Here is a 25,223-nt window from a genome sequence, read left to right as displayed (position 1 = left end):
TTGCACCACACTCTTGTGGAAACACCACCTGACGTGTGTTTTTTTCTTAATTTTTTTTTTTTTTGGCGGCGTTGGGTCTTCGTTGCTGCACGTGGGCTTTCTCTAGTTGCGGTGAGCAGGGGCTACTCTTCGTTGCAGTGCGCGGGCTTCTCATTGCAGTGGCTTCTCGTTGCGGAGCACAAGCTCTAGGCGTGCGGACTTCAGTAGTTATGGCTCTAGAGCACAGGCTCAGTAGTTGTGGCACATGGGCTCAGTAGTTGTGGCACACGGGCTTAGTTGCTCTGCGGCGCGTGGGATCTTCCGGACCAGGGCTCGAACCCGTGTCCCCTGCATTGGCAGGCGGATTCTTAACCACTGCGCCACCAGGGAAGCCCCCTGTTGTGTGTTTTAAAATATTTTTTAAAGCATATGGGATACGCACGTGAGCATGTGTGCCTTTCTGGTGTTGGTAAACCTAAAACGGTCCCAATTCTGTAAACCACATTTTAGATAAGGGAGATCAGTTTCTCTTGAGTTGCTCATGAAGGAAACTGTCAGCTTCTCAGACTGACCTAGTGCTTAAGGTAAAATACTGAACACCACGTGCAAAGGGGTCATTTTTCGCGTCCTTGCATGCGTGCTACACTGACGTGCCACGTGACAGTGTCACGAAGCATAAAACACATAAAGCATCGCCCTGGGGTGATTCTCAGTGAAGAGAAGCAGACTCAGGCATTCATGTACATTCAATTTGGGATAAAAATGGTTTCATTCCCAACTGTCCCTCTTATGTGTGACTCTGCGTAAACCTTGTACAGTGACGTCCAGAACAGAGCTAAGGATGTCGTTTGGTCTTCACGTGATACTTGGTATTTCTTTTAGGTTCTTAAGTGACTTTTGCAAACTTTGATACCAATTAGTGTCTCAGTCTTGAAACAAGAAGGCAATCCACACATTTTTTCCTCATCTTTTCCATCATGGAACCTTATACTTGGCACATAAATAGGAAAAAAGACTGTCAAGAAACAGACTAAAAATTTGGAAATTATTCATTGCATTGAGTTGTCAGATTTGGTTTTGCACACGTGACAAATTTGAAAAGTAAATGAGCAGCTTATTTTAAAAAATAGATGCTTGAAACCAGATAGCTTGGAAGAGCAGCATCTTCTAATGGAATGCAGCATTCACACTCCCCCCACCCCGTATATTTAAGTCTGTTTCCCCCACGTTTACATAAGGAGTTGAGCAGCCCCTGCAAATGACTTCCTGGATTTCACTCTCCGTCCTGTCTGCCCACCAGCCTGCTCAGCTCATCTTACTACAGTCATTTCTCAGCTGCTTTTGCTGAAGTGGGTTTCGCTTTGGACGTCAAAAAGATTTTATCCTAAGTGGATAAAATAGACTGCATATAATAAATAATTCACTTTGAGTACATAGTTGTTTCATTTTTCCTTGACTAACTTGACATCGTTGTCGTTTCTGCCTAGTTAGTGAATGACCTCTGCAAAAATAAAACAGACGATAAAATCTGCACTTGCTTCTTTTCCAGATTGTTAAACTAATCAAATTTTCAAAAGAGCACCCTATCACTTTAGCGATTGGTGACGGCGCAAATGACGTCAGCATGATCCTAGAGGCCCACGTGGGCATAGGTAAGCCCCTCGGTTCTGCCTCCCTGCGCCTCTTGGTAACCCGGGTTTATCACGCAGCTGGACGAGAAAGGACACAGCCAAGGCAGGGCCATAGAATGTAGACACACGTTCAGGACACTGTCTGTGACACAGAGCGTTCGTGACTAGAAATCCGACAGTCACGGTTCAGCCCACCCCGTTTTGCCTGTGTCCGTGTCCACCTGCGTAGTGTTGAGAAAGGCTTTCCTCAGCGCGTTTGCTCCCTTCTCGTAGGCATCATTGGGAAAGAAGGTCGCCAGGCTGCAAGGAACAGCGACTATGCAATACCGAAATTTAAGCATTTGAAGAAGATGCTACTTGTTCATGGGCACTTTTACTATATTCGAATATCTGAGCTTGTGCAGTACTTCTTTTATAAGGTAGGAAGGCTTTCCTTTCCCCTCTCACCGTCTCAAAGCGTGTGAGCGATGGCTCGTCTGTCATGATGCCCCGAGGCTACAGGGGTGATTTGTCCATGGATAGAAGTGACTGTCAGAAAGGAGGGGGTAATCGTAGGACCACGGGAGCAAACGCCCAGCTCTCTTCGCAGTCTCAAAACTGAATGTGGAACCAGTGAGATACGGGCTGTAAAACGCTTGAGGAAGGGGCATTCTTTTATAGTTCCTTGAAGTAGTTTCTTCTTCTTTAATGCGGTTGCATTCTTTCCTGTCTGTCCTGACACCGACGTTGCCGCCTCATTTCTCTGCCACAAGTTTCCCTTGAGTCTGTCTGATCTCAGGGTGACCAGAATGGTCCCGTGTGTACTGTGGGAGCCCCTGAGATGAGCAAGGAGTTTTAGAGCCATTGCCCGTCTTGCTGGAGAATGTGGGGCACTTTGCCCAGGTAGAGTGTGTCACGTGGCCAAGCTCTGTGACGGGATAGAAAAGTGACGTGTCTTACAATGTGCCCTTGATTAACATGCGTGTGACTTCTCTTTCAGAATGTCTGCTTCATTTTCCCTCAGTTTTTATACCAGTTCTTCTGTGGGTTTTCACAACAGGTGAGTCCTGATGCCTGAGGTCGAGCTCACCTGAGCCTTATCCCTCTTCCCCACATGTGTCTGTGGTGGGTGGAGGGTGGACGGCAGGGCATGCGGGCCAGATGACCCCCCCGTTCCGTCGCTGATCTTCTTTCATCTAAAGCAACCAGGACCGGGGAAAACCTAAGCTTGGAGGCGGCGATCAGAATTGCAAACTTTCGTGCAACTTTCTCTTGTTGCAGGTTTGGAATGGCAGGACCGGGTGGGTCCGCTGTGATTTTAATCCAGACTAGTCGACATCCTGACACTTTGAAAAATGTCCTTGTCCTTCTGTATCTGTAGAAAAATGGCTCTGTGTGCATTTTAGAATGCTCGTGCCTGTGGCCCTTTGTAAATGAAAACTACACATGCATATTGAAACGAATCATCCGAAAGTCTTGTCGAGATGCCCGGGTGCTGTTTTCACGTGGCTTTTCGGTCCCGCAGACCCTGTACGACACTGCCTACCTGACTCTCTACAACATCAGCTTCACCTCCCTCCCCATCCTGCTGCACAGCCTGACGGAGCAGCACGTCGCCATGGACACGCTCAAGAGGGACCCTGCCCTCTACAGGTACCTCAAGCAGGCAGCCGCTGTAGGCAAGGAGAAGGACCGGGCAGCCCTGCCGCGAATCCGGATAATACTTGGTTGAAGTACTTAAAAGCCAGACGATTCAGTGTCAGCTGACACGCTCGCTTCCACAGGAGATTCTTCAAGCAGGAAGCCATGTGATTTAAGTGAATATACTCCAAATTCAGACAGAGGATTTATGTTGCGTTTGAAATGTACACGTTAAGCCAGTTTGCATTTTACCGTGGTTTTCGATGGTTATGAAAGAACTTGGGGTGAGAGTTTCTATCCCCTTGTGACCCCAGCGGATTTATGGCCTAAATGATCCTCGCAGGTCCAAATAGGTTCCATTCAGTGAGAAAAGAGAAAAGTTAACATATCTGATCTCAGGGTGCTCTTTTCTGCTAAAAAGTATTTTTAATAACAAGGAAACAATTTTTCTGCTATTTCAGAACTGCACCCCAGGATCTTTGGCCGATTCAGTGTGTCACTGTTTATTGTGGCTTTGTAAATTAAACGTGTTATTTTCAGAACATTTTAGATGCACATGTGGTTGTAAGAAATAGGAGAGAGATTCTGTGAGGTTTTATCCAGTTTACCCAATGGTAGCATCTGACAGACCGTCCTGCAGAAGCGCAGGACAAGGTCACAAGCAGGGCACCGACGCGACACGCCCAGCCGTCTTACTGGTCCTTGCTCGTGTGCACACGTGTGCTCATGTGTGTGCACTAAATTCTGTGCAGGCTTTTCACGTGTGTGAGTCCTGTGCCCACACAGTCAAGACACCTCACCAGTCCCACGGCCACATCAGAATCACTAGCCGTTAAATGGGGTCTTGAAGTGCTGGGGTCCAAAATAATCCCTGTAGGTGATAAAAAAAAAGCAAGCTCTGAGTTTGTCACGTGCATTTAATGGTACAGGAGTAAGTCTAAGAAAATAGGGAACCCACACCATTTTAGACACACACCGGAGGGAGCCCTGCAGCTTCTCTGTCTTATTGAACTAAACTGACAGGTGTAGGAAGCCCTGTCGTGAAATGCGCAGCCTGGTCCGGGAAGCCCGCGGTCTTGGCATTTGGATGCCAGCGTGTCCCTGTGTCCTGTGTCCTTCCTTTCGGAAGCAGAGGTGTGAGCGCTGGCATCTTTCTTCCTCTAGTGATATCACAGTCCATTTTTGAGAAATAAAATATTCAAACAGAGATTGTTCAGGAATATCCGTATGTAGTAAAATGCAGTCTGGAGAGCATTTTGCTTTTGCTCCCAGGAAGCTCACTTCATGTCTGTGGGTCCTTCCCACTGTATCAGCTGGGGACGTCGCCCCTCACACCTCAGCATGTTTGCTCCCTTCTCACTGTGCTTCGACCGTGATGGTTTCGGTTACTACAGCTTTGTGCTACAAGCTGTCCCAGGGCCTTTCTGGGACCGGGTGTGGTGTTGAGTGAAGTGACAGGGGGTGTGGCCGGAGGAGCCGCAGAGCATCCAGTGTGGCTCGGGGGCGTGGCCAGTCATGAGCCCCCCCCCCCCCCCCCCCCCCCCCCCCAGGCTCCGTGCATTCAGAGCGTGTGCCGGCCAGTCGACGGGTGGAGATGGGGGTCTGGCCGCGACGTGGACAGGCTGTATGGGGTGACCCCAGGCGGGAGACCAGGAGCCCCGTGCTCGCGGCCGGGCTTCTCCAGGACCCGCTTTTCGGGGCTTGGCTGAGTGGGTGTCGGTAGGGGCCCCGCCCCCTCCGAGGGCCCTCCTTCTCCTGTCCCTGCTTGTCCCTGCAGCTCTGCCACCTCGGGGCTCTCCGCGAGTCAGGGGCCCCCGGACGAGGACGGCGGCCGCGGGGCCGGTGGACACGGTGGGGGCTGAGTGGGCGCGTGCGCCTGGACGCGCTCACAGGTTCCCACCCTTTGCCTCCCCCAGAGACATCGCCAAGAACGCTCTCCTCCGCTGGCGCGTGTTCATTTACTGGACGTTCTTAGGCGTGTTCGATGCTCTGGTGTTTTTCTTCGGTGCTTACTTCATGTTTGAAAACACAACCGTGACCAGCAACGGACAGGTTAGTACGGAACTGGGTCGTGTCAGCGTGGCTCCGGGGTTCTTTGGGGATAGAGCTTGAATCCAGCACGATCCCGGGTCAGCGCAGTCTCAGCACAGCCCGCGGGGACCGTGTCTGGGTGTCAGCCCCCCAGCTGGATGGAAGGGACGTGATGGCAGCGTTCTGCCGACTGTAGGGACACCCTTCCTGAGGGGTTCCAGGCTTTAGTTCTGTAGCTTACTCACCGTTAGCTGTATACCTAGTGGTTCGATTTGATCGTTGAGACGTGGCTTATTAAATATGGGAAATAATTCAGTATTTAACCCATTTTAGTGTTTGTTCACATCCTTAAGTATCTGTTTACTTCGCAACAAGTAGATTTACACTTGCCTGGTAGGCGTTCAGCGCTCTGGTTTTCTGCATAATTTCTAGGGGTTGTTTTATTCGTATCTTGCTTTTTTCTTTCTGCCATGGCTTCCTTCCCACTCTCAGATAGTGACCACCAACACACACATGGTAAGAAATCTGTGGGTGCGTCCTTTGTGTTTTTGGAGTGCGTTATAAATAAAATATTTCTTGAAAATATTTTCCAACGTGACTCCCTTTGTGTGCTTGTCGGTAGAAATGCTGTTAGTTGCTCCCCACGTCTGTAGGACTGGGGTCGTCCCAGAAACCTGTGCGTCCACTTGGGTCCCTGTTGCTGAGGTTACTCCCTGTATTTCCATGTTGGGGACCACCAGCGGGGTCAGTGGTGTTTCTAAGTGGACTTGATCTGTTTGGACCTCCCTTGACCTAAGTAAGTAGGAAGACACACGAGCATGTGAGGCTGGAGGGGATGCTGCTTTGACCGTGGCCGACCTCCAGCCCCGCCTGGAGAATACGAGAGGCCCGGGGCCCGGCGCCCTGCTTCTGACCTGATGCCCCAGGGTCCACGTAAAGAAGGGGAGCTTGTGAACAGAGGTTTACTGCACGTCCTGTCTGATGGGACACCTCTCTGCCCGTTTGTCCCTCCGCGTGGCTGGCCTGAAGTTCAGAGTCTTGCTGTGTGTTTGCCCATCGGTTTGTCTGTTTCTTTTTTCTTGTGACTGCAAGGTACTGTCATCTCTCATTATAACTGAAACCAATTTTTCCTAAATTGATCTTGAGGATTTTTCAAAGTCTTTTTGCACTTTTCTAAAATCTTCCCATTTTTCAAGGATTTACACTTTGTCTTAGTTGTGGTAGAATAGCTCCCGGGTGCCACGAGGCCGTCATGTACCGGTGGTTGAGTCGAGCTGTCTTAGCGTTTGCTCTGATGCATCTTTAGTGAGAGTCCCTTGCGGGCCCAGTTTTAAGTGAGCACCTCACGTGTACCTTAAAGAGCTCAGACTTTGTGTCCCGGCATCCGTGGTCCCAGGATCCAGGCAGTGAGTCGCTTCTGCAGGCGTCACCCTCGCTCACCAGTCGCTCCTTCAGTCGGACAGTTTCACGGTGTTAGAGCCGAGCAAATGGAAGTTGACAGATGAGTACTGTACGAGGTCAGGGAATTAGAGCTCAGACCTAGGGTAGTGTTTTAGACCATGCAGCTGCTGCATTGCTTGACGCTCACATCACGTGGTGACATGGTTGGCCCTGCTCTGCAAGCCCACAAGAGGGCGGGTGTGAGCAGGGAGGGGACATGCACCCTGGACACAGGTGCTGGTCGCCCGAGGGGCCCCGGATGCAGGCCTGGGGGGCCTTCCCGGCACGAGGCTGGGCCGCATCTCCTCCTGCCGCTGCTGTGGTCAGAGCTGCAGGCCCAGGTGCCTTGAGGCCCTTCCCGTGAGCCAAGGGCTTCTGCCGTTTCCTGTTTCTCTGCTACTCGCTCCTGAGGGCGCCCTGAGCCACCATGGAACCCGGATCCCAGCGTCTAGAAGGGGTCTTTCCCGTACCATCCCTCCCCCACCTGCCACCTCTGTGCCTTTGCTCAACTGTTATGGGACAAAAGCGTTGGTTAGAATCTGGAACGATGACAGGAAGGGAGAGCGAGGTAGAAAGAACGCCTGTTGGCTGGGGCCCTGTGCTCACGGGCCAGGAGCTCTGAGGCCCCCGTGGGAACAGAGTCAGCACAGGCCACGCACATCCTGTCGCGTGAAAAGCTCCTGAGATGCATGGTGATGTCAGGAAGCAGCGTGCGCGACAGGCGTACCAAGCGAGGTGCTGGACCTGGGCGTTTGTCCACAGCTGTGCCTTGGGTCACTGGCGCCCGGGGGACGATAAACAACCTGCAGACGTAGAGGCGTGAGAGCAAGGCCAGCGCTAAGCGGAGGGACACCTGCGGGGACCCAGGGTAGACCTTTATCACCAGGAGGACAGGAGCCCCAGGGCCACGTGTGGCGAGCGCGCTCCGTCGATGGTCTGACTCTAGACCCCTGCGGTACCTCGGGGCCTCCGCACAGAGCCTTCTCGCTCTGGATCACTGAGTCTTAAATGCTTGTTTGTTTGTCAGGTAAGGGGGTTGCATCCCTTACAAAACCAAAAATGGTATTGTAGGCTGGTTCTGTAGCAATTCAGACAAAGCAGCAAACAGAGCTGTAAGTCCAGGGCGGCCTCAGGGGGCTGCTGACGTCCTTGGTCTTGGGCAGCAGGTGGTTCGGTGAGGATAGCGGTCATCTCTGTCCTCTTCCAAGGAGGACGGACGTGTCTTCTTGGTGGGACATTTTAGCTGCCCTGTTCTAGTGGTGGTCGGGAGGTGACCCCTGAATCGTTCTGTAGGCGTGTTCGTGGATCCGTTGAGAACAACCGAATCACTGATAACTTTCGAAAAAGAGAAATTCACTTGTGGAGCGTTTTCTGCACAGACATCAAGAGCTGTATTATTTCTCAAGTGAGAATATAAGACAATGATTATTTTATTGTTGAACTGCGGGATATTCCTAGGTGCACGCTTGAAAGTTTGGGGCACGTTGTAATAGAAGCCAGTAAACATCTAGAGCGCGGGAACGTGAGCTGTCCTCAGCGGGCTGAGGACAAGAACACCAGCGCTCAGCAGAGGTTCCCAGTCAGCACGTGAAGCGAATGTAGTAGATGTGGCCGCGATCTTGAGAAAACATAAGACATGTTTGTCGTGGGATATTTTTACACACAAAAATTAAACTGCTCTAGGCTTTAGAGCTTCTGTGAGCAGTAAGATTTCCTACAAGATAGTCCTGAGGAAGAGGAGAGAGGGCGGAGTGGGAGAAGGAATTAAACTTGGACCTGGTTGCGGGGGAGGTGGGAGACCTCCTACTGAATCCTCTCCTCTGAGCGAGGCCCAGAAGTTCACGACGTTCTCCGCGGAGACGCGTGTTGCTTTAGGAAATCAGCCCCGGGGGTTCCTGGGGGCTGGGGAACTGATATCACTCGGGAGAAAGGCTGTCCCTCAGGACACCCCTTTGAGAAAGGGGATTGGAGCCCCAGTGAATCACCCCCAAAGTCCATAGAAATGATGGGTAACGAATTCAATAATGCGTTGACTATCAGCTCGACCTGAGGGCTCCCTTAAATAAGGAGCCCCAGAGGCGCTTACGGAGGGGTTACCGTGATCACCTCCCGGTGAGCTGCGATAGCTGGCGGAGGGCACAGGTGAAGGTGGCCAGGTGTGCAGCCTTGCCCAGGTTCCAACCCAAAGGCCTGAATCTGATTCAAGGCACTTGTGCTTTACTGCTGTTCGCCTGTAAACAGCACACCCTGTGTTTTGCTGGTCTGGGCGTGGATCCCAGATCCACCAGAATCTACCGGATCCTAGGAATCTCGGCAGCGCCTTGGGAAGCACCGTCCTACCCCTCTCGGGAAGAGATGAGAAGCCGTTTGAGTGATTGAAATGTTGTCCCCGATTGCGATGCTGCTGGAGCTGCCCTGTCGCTCTGCCACGGGTGCTCCACAGCCACGTTTGCTGCTACCTAACAGTTTTGCAAAGGATCTCTGAATCCCTCCCAGGCAGGGGCGGCAAACACAAAGGCTGTGAGGGCTTCTGCCCGTGCAGCTGAGCTGATGGTGCCCGCGGGGTTCAGAGCCGCCCCCTCCCTGCACCTTCACCTCTTGCTTTTGGCTAAAAACGGTAGCTTCCAATGAAAAGGAAGCGGGCGCTGCGTCCTCCTGCACCTGCTGGCCACTGCCGAGCTGCAGCCCACCTCAGAGGGAAAATTTCCTGCCCCCGACATTAAGCATTGAAGAGAGAGCCCTGTCTTTGAGGGTTTCCCAGCCTGGGCGCTGTTGCCGGTGAGGCCAGGAGTTCTTGGTTGTAGGGCTGCCCCAGTGCAGTTAGCAGACCCCTGGCCTCTGCCTCCTGGATGCCAGGAGCCCCCCTCCCCCGAAATGTCCCCAGACACTGCAGGTGTCCCCCACCTCGGGGACAGAATCACCTCCAGGGACGGCCACCGTGGCTGTGGATCTGAGCCCAGTTTTGCTCATGCTGATGAAGCGAAGAATGAAGTGTCGAGGGTCCTTAAGTCTGTTCCCTGCAGAAGTCCTGGCGCTTTGGTTTTTCTCCTAGAATTCTGCAAGTAGGTTCTTGCCTCGGTAAACACCTCGCAAGGCCTGCAGCCCACATGCTCGCCTGAAGTGAGTCGCGTGTAGGGATGTTCCTTTGGTTGAAAACTAACCACACGGGAAAGCAGTTTTTATTCCGGCTGGTAATGCTTTGTTTTCTCTTAAAGAAGAACTAGGAGCGTTTTCTGAGGCCCAGCTCGCAGAATCCGACAAACCAGAAATGGGTCGGCTCTTAGGCGGTGTAGAAATCTCAAAGAAAATAACTCTTGTAAAGTAACAACAAGAGGCTGGTTTGTCCCCGGGAGGAAGACTCTGAAGTGGCTGGTGTTTCCTTTTGCTTGTGTCTGTGTCTGTGGGTGAGAAACGTGTTGTCCCCTGGTCGGACGTGTGTGCTCCCCGCTGGCCGAGCCCACATCCCGCCGGGGCCTCGTCCGGGGGCCGCTGTGTGTCCGAGGTTCTGGCCGCGGACCTGCCCCGGGCCCTTGTGCAGCTCTGTCGTGTCTCCGCTCCTCCGTTTCCATGACTCCCACGGGGCGCATCCTGGTGATGCCGCCCGCAGGGGACAAGGCTGTCGCTCTCACCGCTCCCAGGACGATGGCAGCCGTGGTTTGCCTTCCGAGCCGAAAGGTGTTTGAGCTGAAAAGAGACTAGACACGCGCTCTACCGAGCATGGGCTGGGCCGCCGGGTAAAGGTCTCGTCCGCATGCAACACGAGCGGGGAGAGCGGGGTCGGCCCCTGCGGACCGTGACTCTAACGAGCGGGGAGACCGGGGTCGGCCCCTGCGGACCGTGACTCTAGCTCGCAGGCGTGTCCTGCTCTGGTTTGTAAGCAGGGCCGCCGTTTGCGGGAGCAGCGAGGGGGCAACACCGGGGGTGGCTGTGCAGGAAGGACGGGGCGCCCAGCGGGAACCACCACCCGCCCCAGCGATGCTGCGGGATCCGGGGCCTAGCGAGCCGGGCTCGGCCGGCCTCCCTCTCACGTTTTGGCGACATCGCGGGGTCTCCGCGTGTCTGGGGCTGGAAGTGTCAGGCGGGGCCGTGGGAGGTGCTCTCTGCCCCTCGTGCGAAGTGCGAAGGAGGAGAATCCGTATTAGTGGGAGACGACGTGGACTCTTGTCTCCACAGGTATTTGGGAACTGGACCTTCGGGACGCTGGTTTTCACGGTGATGGTGTTTACGGTCACCCTGAAGGTACATCCCCTGACCTGACGTGCTTCCTCCGGGCACAGTCAGCCCTCCTAGTGAGTCGTGACCCTGACGCTAACCCTGCCGGGGTCTTCTCCCCGCCACCAACTCGGCCCCGGCCCCGAGGGGCAAAGGTCAGAATTGCACAGAAGGTGGTGGAGGGATATTCTGTGGGAAGGGATGGATATTAGACTTCTTTTAAATGGCCATCTGCCCCACCCCTAGTAGAAGCAAAATCCGTCTTAATTGGAACAAATTAACGTACCGTGGAAAATTTAGCTCTTTTTCGAGTCAGGTCGGATTCTTCCTGGAATCTCATTATGAAGGTCCCAAAGCCTACCAGCCCGAGTCTTGGAAACCCCAGAGCAGCGTCCCGGGGGGAGCTATGACCAGCGCCTCGAGCCGCCGCCCGCGTCGCCCTGTGGGAGCATCTCCCTGGGATCCGGGCAGGCTTACTGGCAACGTTGAGACTCGGAGGCCGTGGGGAGCCCTTTCTCTCCATTGGAACCTAAAGTGTGTTTTTCCCAAACAGGTTGATGTAGGCATTTGAGCTAAAATTAAGGCTGTTTCCGTTCTCTTCCCGCTTCCTTCCCCAGCTGCCAGGGCTGCCAGGGCCCTGCCCAGGTAACACCACCATCAATCCCCTTTTCCCTCTTTCAGCTGGCGCTGGACACACACTACTGGACTTGGATAAACCACTTCGTGATCTGGGGGTCACTGCTGTTTTACGTCGTCTTTTCCCTCCTCTGGGGAGGAATTATCTGGTATGGAGTTGATAATTCTAGAATCATCATTATGTTACTGGCCCCGCGGTGTCTTTCCTCGAGGGCTGACTGTGTGCAGGAGGGGCATGGCGCCAGGGCTGGGTGGGGGGGCCCGCAGGGGACGAGGCGGGTGTGGTCCCTGCTCCTTTCCGCCAGGTTCTCAGTGGGGGAGACACGCTGCATCATACACGTGACAGGGGAGGAGCAGACCGGACGCTACAGCAAGGGACCTAGTTCAGATCAAAGGCTGGGGAAGGCCTCTCCAGAAAAGCTGTTATTTAAACGGAAACGTGGGAGGGAAGCACTGTCATCACCGTGGTGGGTGCGCCCGGGGAGCTGGCCTGGGCCGAGGCAGTCGGACCCCAGCCAGGGCCCTTCCTAAGGAAGGGAGCCCCACGTGCAAACACCTTGGGGCGGGGCCCGGCAGGGGAAGGAAGGTCCAGCCTGCCTCCATCGGGGACTTTAAGCAGAGGAGCGTCAGAGTCCGACTGCACTCTTAGGAAGGTCACCGTGGGTGCTGTGTTGGAAGTGAACTTGGGAGTGGAACACAGACAAGGCAGCCGTTCTAGAGACCGTTGCAGTACAGCGGTCAGTCCTGACGGGGGCAGCAAGTGGCTGCCTTTGCCGGCGCTGTTCCGTCCGCCCAGACGTCCTTTCTCACTAGCCTGCCTGGGGAGCGCCTGTTCATCTTTCGAAACCCGGCGGCCCATCAACCTCATCCACTCTTCCCTCGAGTCACCTCCCAGGCGGGCATTTCCACCTGGTCCCCCGAGCAGCTGTTCCTTCCCCTGTCACAGCGCATGCTGGATTTACCTGTAATTCTCCCGTTTACGTTTCCACCTACCCCATAAGATGGAGAATTTCCTGAGCAGGGCTGGGACTGGGGGGAGGCGAGTGAGGCCCGGGACCACAGCCTGGCCAAACGGGAGGCCAGAAGCAGTGTCCCCTCCACCTGGCGTCCCCAGTGCTGACCTCGGCTCCCGGGAGGGGCAGGGGGCCCCCGAAATGGGGGAGAGGCTTCCCGGTCCATCAGGTCCCCACGTGGAGGTTGCTGAGCTGACATCCACCCAATGACCCGCTCTGTCGCTGACCCCCCAGTGGCCAGATCCATGCATTGCACATTCTTGGAGACCAGGAAATCCAGGAAGACCAGACCAGCTTTTGGTGGGTTTCCAGCAGCCCTGCCCCAGGCCACAGATCCCTGCGGTTCTAGCGAGCTCTCCAGAGCGGCTGTGCAAATGGGAGCCTCGCCTGAGAACTCCCAGGCCGGCTCCTGGGCCTTGGGGCTTCGGAGCCAAGAAGCGGTTGTGTTTAGCCTCATCACTGCCCCTTTCCAGAGGCTTTTGTGAGTCACCTGGCAGGAGAGTCATTTCATTCTCTGTATTTTTATGGAAATTAAAAAAATATATTATGGCATAATTTTTTTTTTTTTTTGTGGTACGCGGGCCTCTCACTGCTGTGGCCCCTCCCCTTGCGGAGCACAGGCTCCGGACGCGCAGGCCCAGTGGCCACGGCTCACGGGCCCAGCCACTCCGCAGCACATGGGATCTTCCCGGACCGGGGCACGAACCCGTGTCCCCTGCATCGGCAGGCGGACTCTCAACCACTGTGCCACCAGGGAAGCCCCTATGGCATAAATTTTTAAGTATTTAATCGTTCTGCTGACGCGTGCAGATATGAATGCATGAAGATATGCATGCTTGCATATCTTCTCCACATTAATAGCTGTTGTGCAGATATGATTCTAAGGTACAAAAAATATGACCTACTTCATCTTTTAAAATCTTTCCCGCTGTTCTGAAACTGAACTTCGGGGACTTGTTTTCCCCGTTGGGATGACTTCATAGAATTCCTCTCCTTTTCCCGTGGGTTAACACGCAGCGTTACAGGGAGAGGCCACAGCCCAGTGTTAATGGGGTTAGTCCCCGCAGGCAGGCTAGGTGGCTTGTCCAGTGACTGTCGTGACAAAAGTGAAAACTTCCAGAACACATGGGCTCTTCGTGCAAGTAGAGAAAACAGACCAGGATTTCGGTGTTTCTCCTGCCATCATGTTACGTTTCTCCTTTCCCTCGACGCTGCAGGCCGTTCCTCAGTTATCAAAGGATGTACTATGTGTTCATACACATGCTGTCCAGCGGCCCCGCCTGGCTGGCCATCGTCCTGCTCGTCGCCGTCAGCCTCCTTCCCGACGTCCTCAAGAAAGTGCTGTGCAGGCAGCTGTGGCCCAGCGCCACCGAGAGAGTCCAGGTACCGCCCCGGGCGCCGTGGGGCAGCCCTTAGAAAGGGGAGCGGGAAAGGTTTGGGTTTGGAAATGCGGTCAGTCCGCCGTTACTAACGAGTTCCATGATGACACGTGGGTTTACGCCTGAACCTAGATGACCAGTGGTTAGACTTGAGCGGCTAGTCCCTGAACTAGGAAAAAGATTAAGAGAAAAAGATGAAGCCAATACAAAAGGCAAATTGTTTTTTGTACATTTTTAAAAGTTTTTTCAACTAATCATTACCTTGAAGGTAAAATGGCATTACTTTTAGGGATGGTGAATTTGGCTCAAACTTTAGCATTTATTTTGGAAAATTCTGGTTATGAGTAGTTCGGGCTGTTGTTTTCCACCCTCCCAAATGGAAGCCAACAAGCTGAATTCCGGATCCAGGAAAGATGAGAGATATGAAGTATGCCGGGACTGGCATCAGACACAAGTGGTACCCAGAGCTTCCCAAGAGTGCTCTGGCCCTCCCCGGGGTTCCTGGGGAGGGGATGTCCCCCGTCCCCTTACCCCTGTGACCCCCTGCTACCCTCTCACCCCTGTGACTTGCCCTTGGAGGTGCAGGCCTCAGGAGGAGGAGGAAGGATGCTAGTGAGAGGGCAGAGGCCACAGCAGGGCCCGTTGCTGCAGGACGCTTGTCTCACCTGTAGCAAGGTGCTTGTGCAGGTGAAGGGGGCGGGGCATGCAGGTGGGGAGGGACCGGAGGGAGGGTGACAACAGGAGAGGGTGAGTGGCACGTCCTGGGGCTGAGTCACTGGGAAGCTCAGGGGCCCCGTGGTCTCAGTCCCAAGTGCTGTTGGCCGGCTTTGGGGTGGAAAGCAGGTGGACTTGCCCCCACAAGTCCCCGCTCCCCTCCCAGCAGGTGACGGGTCGGGGGCAAAGCCTTCAGGTTCCTGGTGCTGGTTTAAAATGCTGAGCGCAGTGCCCCAGCCCTGGGGATTCTGCTGGGTTTGCAAAGTCGGTGCCCAGACGAACGCAGGAGGGGTTAGTGCAGGTCCACGTCTGACAACTTCATTACGAGTTGCACAGTCGTCTGGGGCTGTTCCCGGGCGGGACACAGGCGGGAGTGCGAGGGGAGGGATCCCGCCCGCCTGGGCTGGGCTGGGCCACGGGGCCGGTGTGGCCTGGTTTCCAGTGGCTGCAGGGACGTCCGGAGGCTGCCGCTCGTCTCACCGGACTCACCGCCTTTTCTTGTCTCTTCCCTTCTTCGTTCCTTTCGTCTTCCGGCCTCTTTGCCCAAATAACCACCTTGTTTATCGATGTGCATGGCCTCCTGACCTCTGACCTCTGGCCTCTGGGACCGGCAGACTAGGAACCAGTGCCTTTCTGTCGAGCAGCCCACCGTCTTTATGCTTTCTCAGACTTCCAGCAGTCTGACTTTCTAACGGAACAAGGTGACGCTTTTCTGTCTTTTTGCATGCTTGGGACTCAGTCGCAGGACCGCACAGGGTTGACGGTTAAGCTCGGAGCCGCGCTCGCAGGCCCGCCCCAGGCAGCACCGGGCCGCTGGCGTCGGGGACGCAGGGTGCCGGGCTCCTGCCGTCCGCGCCACTGACCCGTGCCTGCACGCGTGCCTGGGGAGCGTCAGAGCCCACTCTGCAGGCGGGACTGAGGGTCTGGTCTCCGGAGAGACCAGACTCAGGCCTTGGCACTGGGCTGCAGAGAAAGCCGGGACAGACGTGTCTGGGGTCAACTTTTTTACCAAAGTCCCTCTTAACTTTTTTAAAAAGTCTGATCATTTTTAGAAAAAGGCGCTGACCTTGCCTTAAAGGGCCGTAGCGCCTCTCTCTCGGGCACATAGAGCCATTCACACGGCGTTCTGTGGCCGCCGCCCAGGGTCGAAGGCGTTTCTTCCGGAGGCAAGGCTTCGGGGACACGGTGTATCTGTTTTCAGTCGTTTGTGTGCCTGGTGCCTCGTTTCTGTGTGCTCCGAACCAGGCACACTCTGAAGGTCTGTGTTTGGTGTTACTGCTTCACTGAGGCAGCCTGCTTAATGGGAAAATGCCTAAAGCAAAAAAAACAAAAAGGCTTTTTCCTCTTTAATAACTGTTCATATGCCACACAGCTTTAGCACTGCTTTTTAACTAGCGGGATGGTACATTTTTTAAGTTCAAGTAATTATTGGCGATCGAAATTTTTTTAATCTGATGCCCTCAGAATTTGTTAGAATAAGTTACATCATTTCATCTTGCTGTTCACACACCTGAAAACATTCAGGATGAAATTCTTAGGAACATTTTAATAAGTCACAGGAGGTGCTTCTGAGATTGGTTGAATCATGCCAACTCCAGGCTACAACTGAACTCCTCTGACTGTTGATGGGGTTCATTTAGAGTTGATCTGCAGACGCCACGCTCTGGCCGCTGGGAGAAGGGCCCTGAGCTCTGTGTGTCCGTAGCCGCGGCCGTGACCCCAGGGTGCCTGGAGCCTGCACTCCGGGCACACACAGGGTCAACGTGTTGTTGCTGGAGAACCGTCCAATTTCTGCAAAACTTGGGAGGAACAAACACTTGACTAGCCGTTTCGTGGGACGTACTGCATTTGAGATGGATGGCTGTTTCTTTCCACCTGTCCTATTAAAGCGAAAACCATGGCAGGCACCGTGTGTGTACACACATAGGTCAGTTACATATACGTGTGCATTTCTGGTTTCTACATCCATTTGCACATACAGTCGTGTGCGTTTCCACCCCTGCGAAGAGCAGCCCCCCCAGCGCTTGTCTGCTTCACCCCCTCCTCGCCGGAGAACGTTCTGCAGCTCACGCTTGTGATCCTTCAACTCCTACGATTCTCTTCTTCCTTGTTACTGAGAGACTCATACAGTTTGACTAGAAAATCTCAGTGTTCAGATGCCCGGCCCCGCTGACCTGTGGCCCTGTGACTCCTTGCACCTCCCAGATTCTGGTCTCAGTCCGGGACTCCTCTGTTTGACCAGAGACGGGGCCGAGGGACGGGGTCGGGCAGGCACACAGAGAGTGACAGGCAGGTGGACAGAGGACAGAGGGACAGGCACACAGAGAGGGACAGAGGGACAGGCAGGCACACAGAGCGGGCTAGAGGGACAGGCACAGAGCTCCTCCCTTGGGGCCGGGTGCCCGCTTGGGGAGCCCAGCCGTGCCGGGGTGGTCTCGGGGAGCGGGCAAGGCCATTAGCCAACGCCCCAGTCTGGGCAGCAGCCTCCCCGGTGGCCCGGCCTCCCCTCCGCGGGCTCAGTGTCTGTCCTCGCCTTGCAGAGGAGCTCGAGCCACCGAGCCCCGGCCGACGCCGCGCCGAGCCCTGACCGGCCTCTCCTGATGGACCCCGAGCCGCGGCCGCGGCGCGAGTAGCTGGCGGATAGGTAACGGCCGCCCGCGGGCAGCCCGGTGTGCTGTGCTCTTGCTGACTGCGCGGTTTTCCTCCAAAGTTTTGCGTGCTGTGCTGTGTCTGTTAGGTTCGTGGTCACAAAGAAAGGCCTTTACACACGTGGGTTCCATCCCAGGTAAGTGGCCTGCCCAAGAGGCCGGCTGCGTGGGCTGCGTGCCGTGCACACACACGCACACGCCTGCACACCTGTGCAGCGCACACGCCGGGTGGACATCGCCCCACACGTGTCCGGTGTTCGGCGTCCAGAGCACAGTTCATTCATTCTCATCCGTGGTGGTGGGAATGGCTTCACCTGAAAGGTCCATCAGGAAAGACCACCTTTCGAAGTAAAAAAGGGGGTCTGGAGTGAGCGGCCCGAGCCTTGGCCGGGGCAGGTGTCCAGCAGCGCCTTCAGTGTCCAGAGCAGGCGTCTCCCGCCCGGCTGCCCCTCCCCTCCCTGCCCGTTCGATCCGAACACACGCGTGGGCCGGGGAGGGGAGGTGCCTCTGGGGGCGCTGGGTAGGGCGAGGTCAGCATCCCCATTAGAGGAACCGCAGCCAGTCCGGGCCCAGGGAGGGGCTTCGTGTTTTCACGCGTGTCTTCTGCGGGACGGTGGGCCCGAGAAGGGGACACGATCGCAGCCGGGATGGTCCACGTGCCTCCTCCGTGTCTGGTCCAGCTGTGTTCAGGGGAGCCCAGGCCGGGGCAGCGAGGGCGGTGGCCACGTCGGGGCGTCGGGTCAGACGACGGGTGCTCGATGGGATTCTCGCGGGGGTCCCGGCACTGACTCTGTCCTTTCTGTTCCCGACAGACCGCGTGCTTGGTGTCACGACCACCTCTCGGGAGTCACCCCCTTGCCTCTCTGTAGACCCCAGCCCTGGGCAGCGCCCTGGGAGGGCGGGGGCGCCAGGCCCCCTCCAGCTCAGCCTCTCCCACTCCCCGCGTCCCCACCCGGCTACAGACCCCGCTCCTGTGGCCCGAGGGGAGACCGGATGCACGGATCACGGGTCCAGCCTCTAAGAGCCGCACGGTGAAGGGGGCAGGACAGGCGTCTCCGGGCGGCGACCAGGCAGGACGCACGCGAGCCCTCGGTGCACCCTGTGGGAGCAGGATCTGGGGGGATCGCGGCCCCCCCCCGGGTGAGGCCGCACCTCGACCTCCTGGGAAGCGCAGCTGAGCCTTGCAGGCGGGGTCGGGTCTGGCCCCTCCTCCCGGGCCCCAAAACCTCTGCTTTCGGAACCAGCCCAGGGACACCTCAGGACCGGCACCCCTCCCTCCCTCCTGTCCGTCCGCTGCTGGCACCGGGACCTGCGGTAGCGAGGCCGACCGCGGACGTGTCTGGTCCCACGCCCCTTCCTCCGCGGGGCTGGGGCCTGTGTGCTTCGGCACCGCCTCCTGCCTCCCCCCAGCTGCCTATGCGAAGAGGGGAACCTATCCAGTAAAGCTTCCGGCACAGATTCCGGGCAATTCCTCTTCCCGCTCCCGAGGATGCGGCTCACCGGGGCGCCCTTGCTGCGAAATGCCCGTTTTGGGGCTTGAGGGGAAGGGTGGGGTCTGGGTGCCGGAGGCCGGCCTCTGATGTGGTCCTTAGGCCCCCATTAAGAGTGGTCGGTCTCCCGGCGGTGTTGTCCCCCAGATCTGTGTGAGGCCCACAGGTCTGACAAGGTGGCCTGGGCGACCTGAAAAGCAATATCGCAGCCCTCGCCGCCACCGCGCTGACTCTGACCTAACCCTGCTCTGCCGGGGGTCCTATCCGTGTCTCCTTGTGGGGGTGAACCGTCAGAAGGCGGCTGTGCTGTAAACTCCCTGTGACTTTCCTGTACCAGTATCTTATTTCTGGAAATAACCCGTTCGATATAGCCTTAATAGTCCGTAAAGAAGACATTTCAGTTTGAGATTCAGAGGGTAAAACCAATGGCTTTTTAGGAAAGGGTCACCCAAAAGCTAAACGTTGCCCCCGCTGGATGCATGGGTGGGATTTAGGGATGTCGGTTGGGGAGTGAACACTGAGTCTACTTCCGAGATGCTCGACGTTAGGGGTTTCGGGAAGTTCAGATTTCAGTTTGATTGTATCATGTTCACCTGTAAACTATTTGTTTGAACGAGGGGATGAGTTAACAGCAAGAACAAGCGTACACAGGTAGTCGGGGTGAAGCAGGTGAAGTATAAACATACCAAAGACTAGGATGATGGACGTGGGGCCTCCAGTGAGACGGGGATGGGAGGGCGTGTCCGTCTGAGGGTCCTCCAGCCTCCGCCCCGCCCCCGTCACTCACACTCCACGTCCAGTGTGTGGTCCACACTAGACCCTGCAAACAATGGTGTGTGCATTTTTACAGTCGTTTTTAAGAACCTAAAATGGGTATAAATGTAATACACGTGGGGGACAGATTCTCTGTACGTTTAGTTAACAAATTGTTTGTAATGTATTTTTTTAGAAATCTTAAAATTCCCTTTGCACTGAAGTATTTTCATAGCTGTTTTGTTTGTTAATGTATCATATCTAGTTTTTAAAGTATGTTTTTAAAGCTTTTATTTTTTACGTTGATGGCATTTTGGCCACTTTATATTTGAATTCTGATGAACATTTTGGCTGAATGTCTCAATATCTGATGAATGTGAATTTTCAGAGTTGATTTTCTTCTCTACGCCTGTTTATTTTTGGTGTTTCTGGCGGTAGTCAGTAGCTAAAAGGCAGATTTAGAGTATGATAATTTGCTATGCTCTTTCTTCACAGTTCATTGCCATTTCATCTGCTTTTTATTTGGTTTTTAATTTCTATCCTTCAGCCTTAAAATAGCTTCTTGACGGTTCTGTGTCCTCTTTTTGCCTGTATTGAGATGGTTACCATTTACCTCGGATAAGTCAAGTCTCCTTATGAAAGTTACTGACCTTTCCATGCTCCAAAAAGTCTTCTTAAAATTGTTTGGGAAATTATTAAGTGACTGTGCCTGATAATTTGAAATAGGCGAGGGGCATGAGATCAAAAGTAAAGTCAAAGGAGGGACAGAAGAACCCACTGAAGTGACATTTCGGACGAGACAATGAGATTCCCACCTGACAGTGGGCAGCACTTACTTGCCTTACACTAACCTTAAAGCAAGTAACTTAGTTTTGAAAATCTTACAGCTGCACGTTCATCACTTATTAACATTTCCCCCGCTGGTCCAGATGTCTGGTTCCTGACCCACACGCCATCCCCCAAAGCAAGCTGTCTGTAGGCCGTGTTGCTCCGGCCACCCCCGTGGTCCTGCTTTCAGCTCCCGGCCACCCGAGGCCGCAGGTGCACACACATCCCACGTGCTACGGGGACCCTGCGGGGGCCTCTGAGCCCCACCCTCAGGACAGGTGGCTGCCAGCAGCCCTCGGACCCTCCCAGCTGCAGCGTCCCTGTGTCCGGAGCTGGGAGTAAAGACCCTCTCTTGGCAACTCCTGTTAGAACCCAAATCAGCCCATTCCTGTGCCCTTGATTCCATGGGGTGAACGCAGACCAAATGACCCGCGCCCCCCTCCCCCGGGGGGGGCCGTGGCCCCGTGAGACCCACTGGTGGCAGTGCCGGGCCACGGGAGGAGCCCAGGAGCGCCGCCTCCTGCAGTAGCCGGTTTATAGAAGCATAGTTCGGCCTGGTGAGACTTTGCAGCTTTAACTAGAGAACTGCCTCGCACATGCTGTGTAACTATTCCTGAGTTCGTGGGCGTCAACCAGAAGTTCAGGGCAAAACCTAAGGGAAGTTTCCGGCCTCTTTCTTTAAAACCACTGAGTTCATCTGTTTTGCACTGTTAATGACGTAATACAACCACTTCTGCTTTATCTTAAAATTAATGGTATTTATTTGACGACTCAGTGTAACAGCTTGCTATGCACTTTCTTTTGGAAGTTTCCCATTTGTAACTTTAAAAACAGGAAAAATGTCAGCAGGCAAACGCATTCTTTTTTCTTTTTCTTTTTTCTAGTTAGAGGGCAGGTGAATGGGGCTGGGAATCATTCTGATTCGTCTATAAACAAAGCTTTAATGAAGCTGTGTCAGAGTATTATTAAAGTGTGATTCTACTTTTGCAGAAAAAAATCTAAAGATCAGTTTATATAGCTTTATTTTTTACCTTATCGAAATATACAGAATTTTAATATGCGTATATTGTCTCTGACTTAAAGTTATAATGTGTGTCTGCATTGCTGTTTAAAATGTCCGTTCGTTATGTAATGTAATAAAAGAGAATCTTCAAAAATGTATTTAACACGAATGTTATCTCTAGGTGTTGTCATCGTAAATACTGGAATTTATTTTTAAATTATTGAATATAGTAGGTGCGTTTAAGATAATAAATCAGCCTCCAAACAGTAATGTTTAATTGATAATTATTTATTAACCTGCTTTGAAAAATTAAATTGTGAATTAAACCGAATCTTAAATTTCTGCAGAATTTATTTTGTATGCTACTGTTTTTAACTTTTATTTCTGTAGATAAAGTGTATCTTCATAATACGAATTATGATTGGACTTTTCTGCAGATTATCTAAGCCGGAGACCTGAATCTGCTTGCAATAAAGAAGAAGAAAGGTCTGGATTAGTTTCTTTACAAATTAAAAAGATCATAGAAGTTGGTCTTAACTTTCTGCTAAGAGGAGCTGCCGGGTAAACACTCTCAAAGGGAGTGTCTCTGTTTGGGATGAAGTGGACGGCACTGTGGGAGCTGGTGCCCTGGGAACGTGTGGGACCGGGTGCCTCACCGAGGCCGAGGGGCGCAGAACAGGAAGCTCAGTGTGGGATTTCCTAGCGCTGGGATCCTGCCCATCCCCCTCCAGCTGCTCCCTGACCCTCCGCCTGAGACCCCTCTCCATCTGGATTCCTCCCCTTTCCCTCCAGGCTCTCCTCCCCACTCTTGTCCAGGCCCCGGGTCCCACAGGCTCGTGGGCAGTCGGACAGAGGGCGGGTTCTGTGCGCCCAGCACCGCCATGCTCGGGTTCCTGGCCCCCCAGCCCTGGCCTCCCAGCCCCTGGCCGCTGCTCCCACCAGCACCAAGCTCCCTGTCTCCTCTGAAAGCTTCAACCTCAGAAAACTCCACACATCCTCGCACCAGGTCTCATTCCTGGGATTAGGGGACCAGGGTGGAGCCAGGTCGAGGGTCCTGAGAAAGGGCCTCCCTGGGCTGGGGCAGGACTGCCCCTTCAGGGCCGACTGGCTCCCTGGGAGGGACCAGCTCAGGCCTCTGGCTTCACCGGGCACAGTTCTAAACTGGGGGCTTTTTTCCCGGCTCCCAAACACCATGGAACAAGCACACAGCCGGGGCGAGTAACTCACCCTGAGTGGGTGACCTTGGCTGTCAGACCAAACGCCAGCAGCCAACACAGCCACAGACGCGACAGGAAGCAGATGCTGCAGGTGAGTCGGAGTCCCGGGGCTGCTGGTTGCTGTGGTCCGGTGTCCACACCTGCCTCAGGTGACCCAAACGTGTGACCACGCTAACCTCGGCAGCTGGGAGGAGCGAGCGAGGGCACCCTCGCCTGAGGCTCTGCGGTGTGAACAGCCAGCCTGCGCGCCTGTGTTCCCGTGAACACAGCCCTTTATTCTACTGGGTCGTATCCCAGCTTGATCAACACCCATGTTATTAAGCATCCTCTTTCATGGAAAAATCTTAGAAACACATAATTTCTCAATTCCTTTCTTGCACTAAGGGGATACCACTAAAACTGTATCATCGTATTAACTTCCCCACAGAAAATGCTCACCCCTTTGTACATTTTTATTATTCAGGCCGTTCGAATAATTCAGGAGCATTTAATTAGCCATCTTCTAATTCCTCATCGAGGTGCATCAGTCCTAATCGAGCCTGACGGAGGCCCAGCAGAAATCGAGAGATGCAGCATCTTTAATCGGATGAAGAATTTCTTACTCAAGACATCAAACCCCACAGCTAGTGGACAGGTGTCACGTCTAAAGGTGATCTTGAGTCAGCGCTTGACACCCAGAGAAATTTACCCTTAATGCCCCACACAGCACATTCTTCAAGGCCCCCGTGTCTTCGTTACATCGTGTTGTGTGCTCCACTGACCCATCTGCAAGGCATGAGAACTCATAACACCCCAGAAACCATGAGAAGGGCTGTGCCTTGTACCTGAGGGGCCTATGACAGACCCTGTCCCAATTTATTTGTTAAAACTTTAATGAGAAATATGGATTACTAGCTGTATTACTTATTAAGAGTATGTATTATCCTTTAAAATTAGTTATACAGGGACTTTCCTAGTGGCTCAGTTGTTAAGAATCCGCCTGCCAATGCAGGGGACACGGGTTCGAGCCCTGGTCCGGGAAGATCCCACATACCGCGGAGCCACTAAGCCCGTGCGCCACAACTACTGAGCCTGCGCACCGCAACGAAGAGTAGCCCCCGCTCGCCGCAACTAGAGAAAGACCGCACGCAGCAACGAAGACCCGATGCAGCCGAAAGTAAATAAATGAATTTCAAAGAATAGTTACACAACATCATAATTTGAAAAAGTTCACTCATCAGTGCTCTTATTCACTTGGTTTTTACAAGATCCAAAGAGAGAGAGGGGGTTGTAAAATAATCAAATTTCCTCTGAGACTCAGATAGTTTCAGTACCTTTAGAATTTTAAAAAGACCTACTGTAAAGTCTCAAAATATAAGCCAAGTATCAAAATAAACATGTGCTTTAATTAGCTAAGACTTTGTCTTGTTTATGAATGATTACAGTTCCCAAATCCTTAGAAACTAGTTGAGCAGAAAATATATGTGTTGTTAGGGACATGAAGGCTAAAACACAGACCAGTGACGCTGAATGTGTGAAACCTGAAGACTGGCTATTGCTGTAGCACTTGTAGGTCGTCTTCCAATAGTTAAGAGGAGGTCATTCCATGGGGACAGCACAGTGTGAAAGAATCACCGGGCAGCACAGTAAAGCCACTTGGAAGAAAATGTGTCTCCCGTTCCCTGGGGCTGTGGTGGCCCACGGCTCAAACACAGGAACTGACTGTCCCTCAGTCCCCAAAGCAGAAGTCTGAGATCAGGCTGGCTCCCTCGGGGCTGGGAGGGAGGGTCTGCCCCTGGGGCTCCTGGAGACCCTGTCCCTGCCTCCATCAGGCAGGCGTTCCCCTGTGCCTGTCTGTATCCCAACGTCCCATCTTTATAAGGATGTCCGTCACATTGGGTTAGGGGCCCACGCTGATGACCTTATTTTACATTAGTTGTGTCTGTAAAGACCTTATTTCCAAATAAGGTCACATTCTAAAGTGCCAGGGGTTAGGATCTCAACATACCTTTCTGGGGAGACACAATTCAACCCATCAGTCTGTTTAGGGGATCCGTGGCAGGGCACTCAGGGCGACCATGGAGGCTGTACCCTTGGGATGCGCGTGGGGAGGGAGCAGCGGGGGGGGGGGGGGGGTTGGGGGCAGAGCTCAGCTGCCTCCCCTCACCCGGGGCTGCTAACTCACTGCGGCCTCCACGTCGTCCACCTTGGGGTGCAAGCCCGTGACCACCGTGGGCCCAGCGGGTCCTGGGGGTCCTGCCCACACCGCGCCCGTGTTCACAGCCCGACTGATTCGTCCCACGGGAGCCGCCCAGAGCAGCAGCCAGCACGGGGCCTGGGGCCTGCCCGCCCCGCCGGGCCGCAGCAGAGCCGGGGCCCCGGGCCTGAGGCGCCTCAGCTCAGGAGGAGCGGGGGGGAGGGAGGGTCGGGGCCAGGATGCTGCCGACTGGGGGCCCGCTGGTCCTCCCCGCGGTTGGGGCCCCGACGCCCTAGCGATGGGGTAGGCAGCCCCCCAGCCCCCAGAGGGATGGCCCCTCAGGGCTCCTCGGGACTGCAGAGGACCGGGTCCCGTACCTGGCCTCCCGCGTGTCCCAGGGGACCCCAGGCTTCCGGAGAGCGGGGCGGTTCTCCCCGCTCGGGTGTTATCACT

General features: G+C 54.2%; 1 protein-coding gene across 7 annotated transcripts in view; it reads left to right on the top strand.

The window, feature by feature from the left end:
* The window catches only part of ATP11A (ATPase phospholipid transporting 11A), a 52,901-nt gene extending 29,243 nt beyond the window's left edge, over positions 1-23,658 (top strand). Inside the window, exons 17-26 of one of the 7 annotated variants that reach the window (XR_003434624.1) lie at positions 1,529-1,631; positions 1,884-2,029; positions 2,590-2,649; positions 3,115-3,242; positions 5,147-5,282; positions 10,875-10,940; positions 11,595-11,698; positions 13,780-13,945; positions 21,815-22,685; positions 23,113-23,658. Coding sequence is in view for 5 of the 7 variants with exons in the window: in XM_027115798.1 (XP_026971599.1) it covers positions 1,529-1,631; positions 1,884-2,029; positions 2,590-2,649; positions 3,115-3,242; positions 5,147-5,282; positions 10,875-10,940; positions 11,595-11,698; positions 13,780-13,945; positions 17,196-17,288 (1,002 nt within the window). In the remaining 2 variants the exon portion in view is untranslated. Of the gene's footprint in view, positions 1-1,528; positions 1,632-1,883; positions 2,030-2,589; positions 2,650-3,114; positions 3,243-5,146; positions 5,283-10,874; positions 10,941-11,594; positions 11,699-13,779; positions 13,946-17,195; positions 21,709-21,814 lie in introns of those variants that run through there. The other 6 variants (XR_003434623.1, XM_027115802.1, XM_027115798.1 and 3 more) reach the window with 6 other exon arrangements.
* The last annotated feature ends 1,565 nt before the right edge of the window (positions 23,659-25,223 follow it).

This window comes from Aethalodelphis obliquidens, unplaced genomic scaffold, assembly GCF_003676395.1.
Source record: "Aethalodelphis obliquidens isolate GAN/ISIS:26980383/991018 unplaced genomic scaffold, ASM367639v1 scaffold15, whole genome shotgun sequence".
Lineage (NCBI taxonomy): Eukaryota > Metazoa > Chordata > Mammalia > Artiodactyla > Delphinidae > Aethalodelphis > Aethalodelphis obliquidens.
This window is presented reverse-complemented; position numbering and strand designations above follow the sequence as displayed.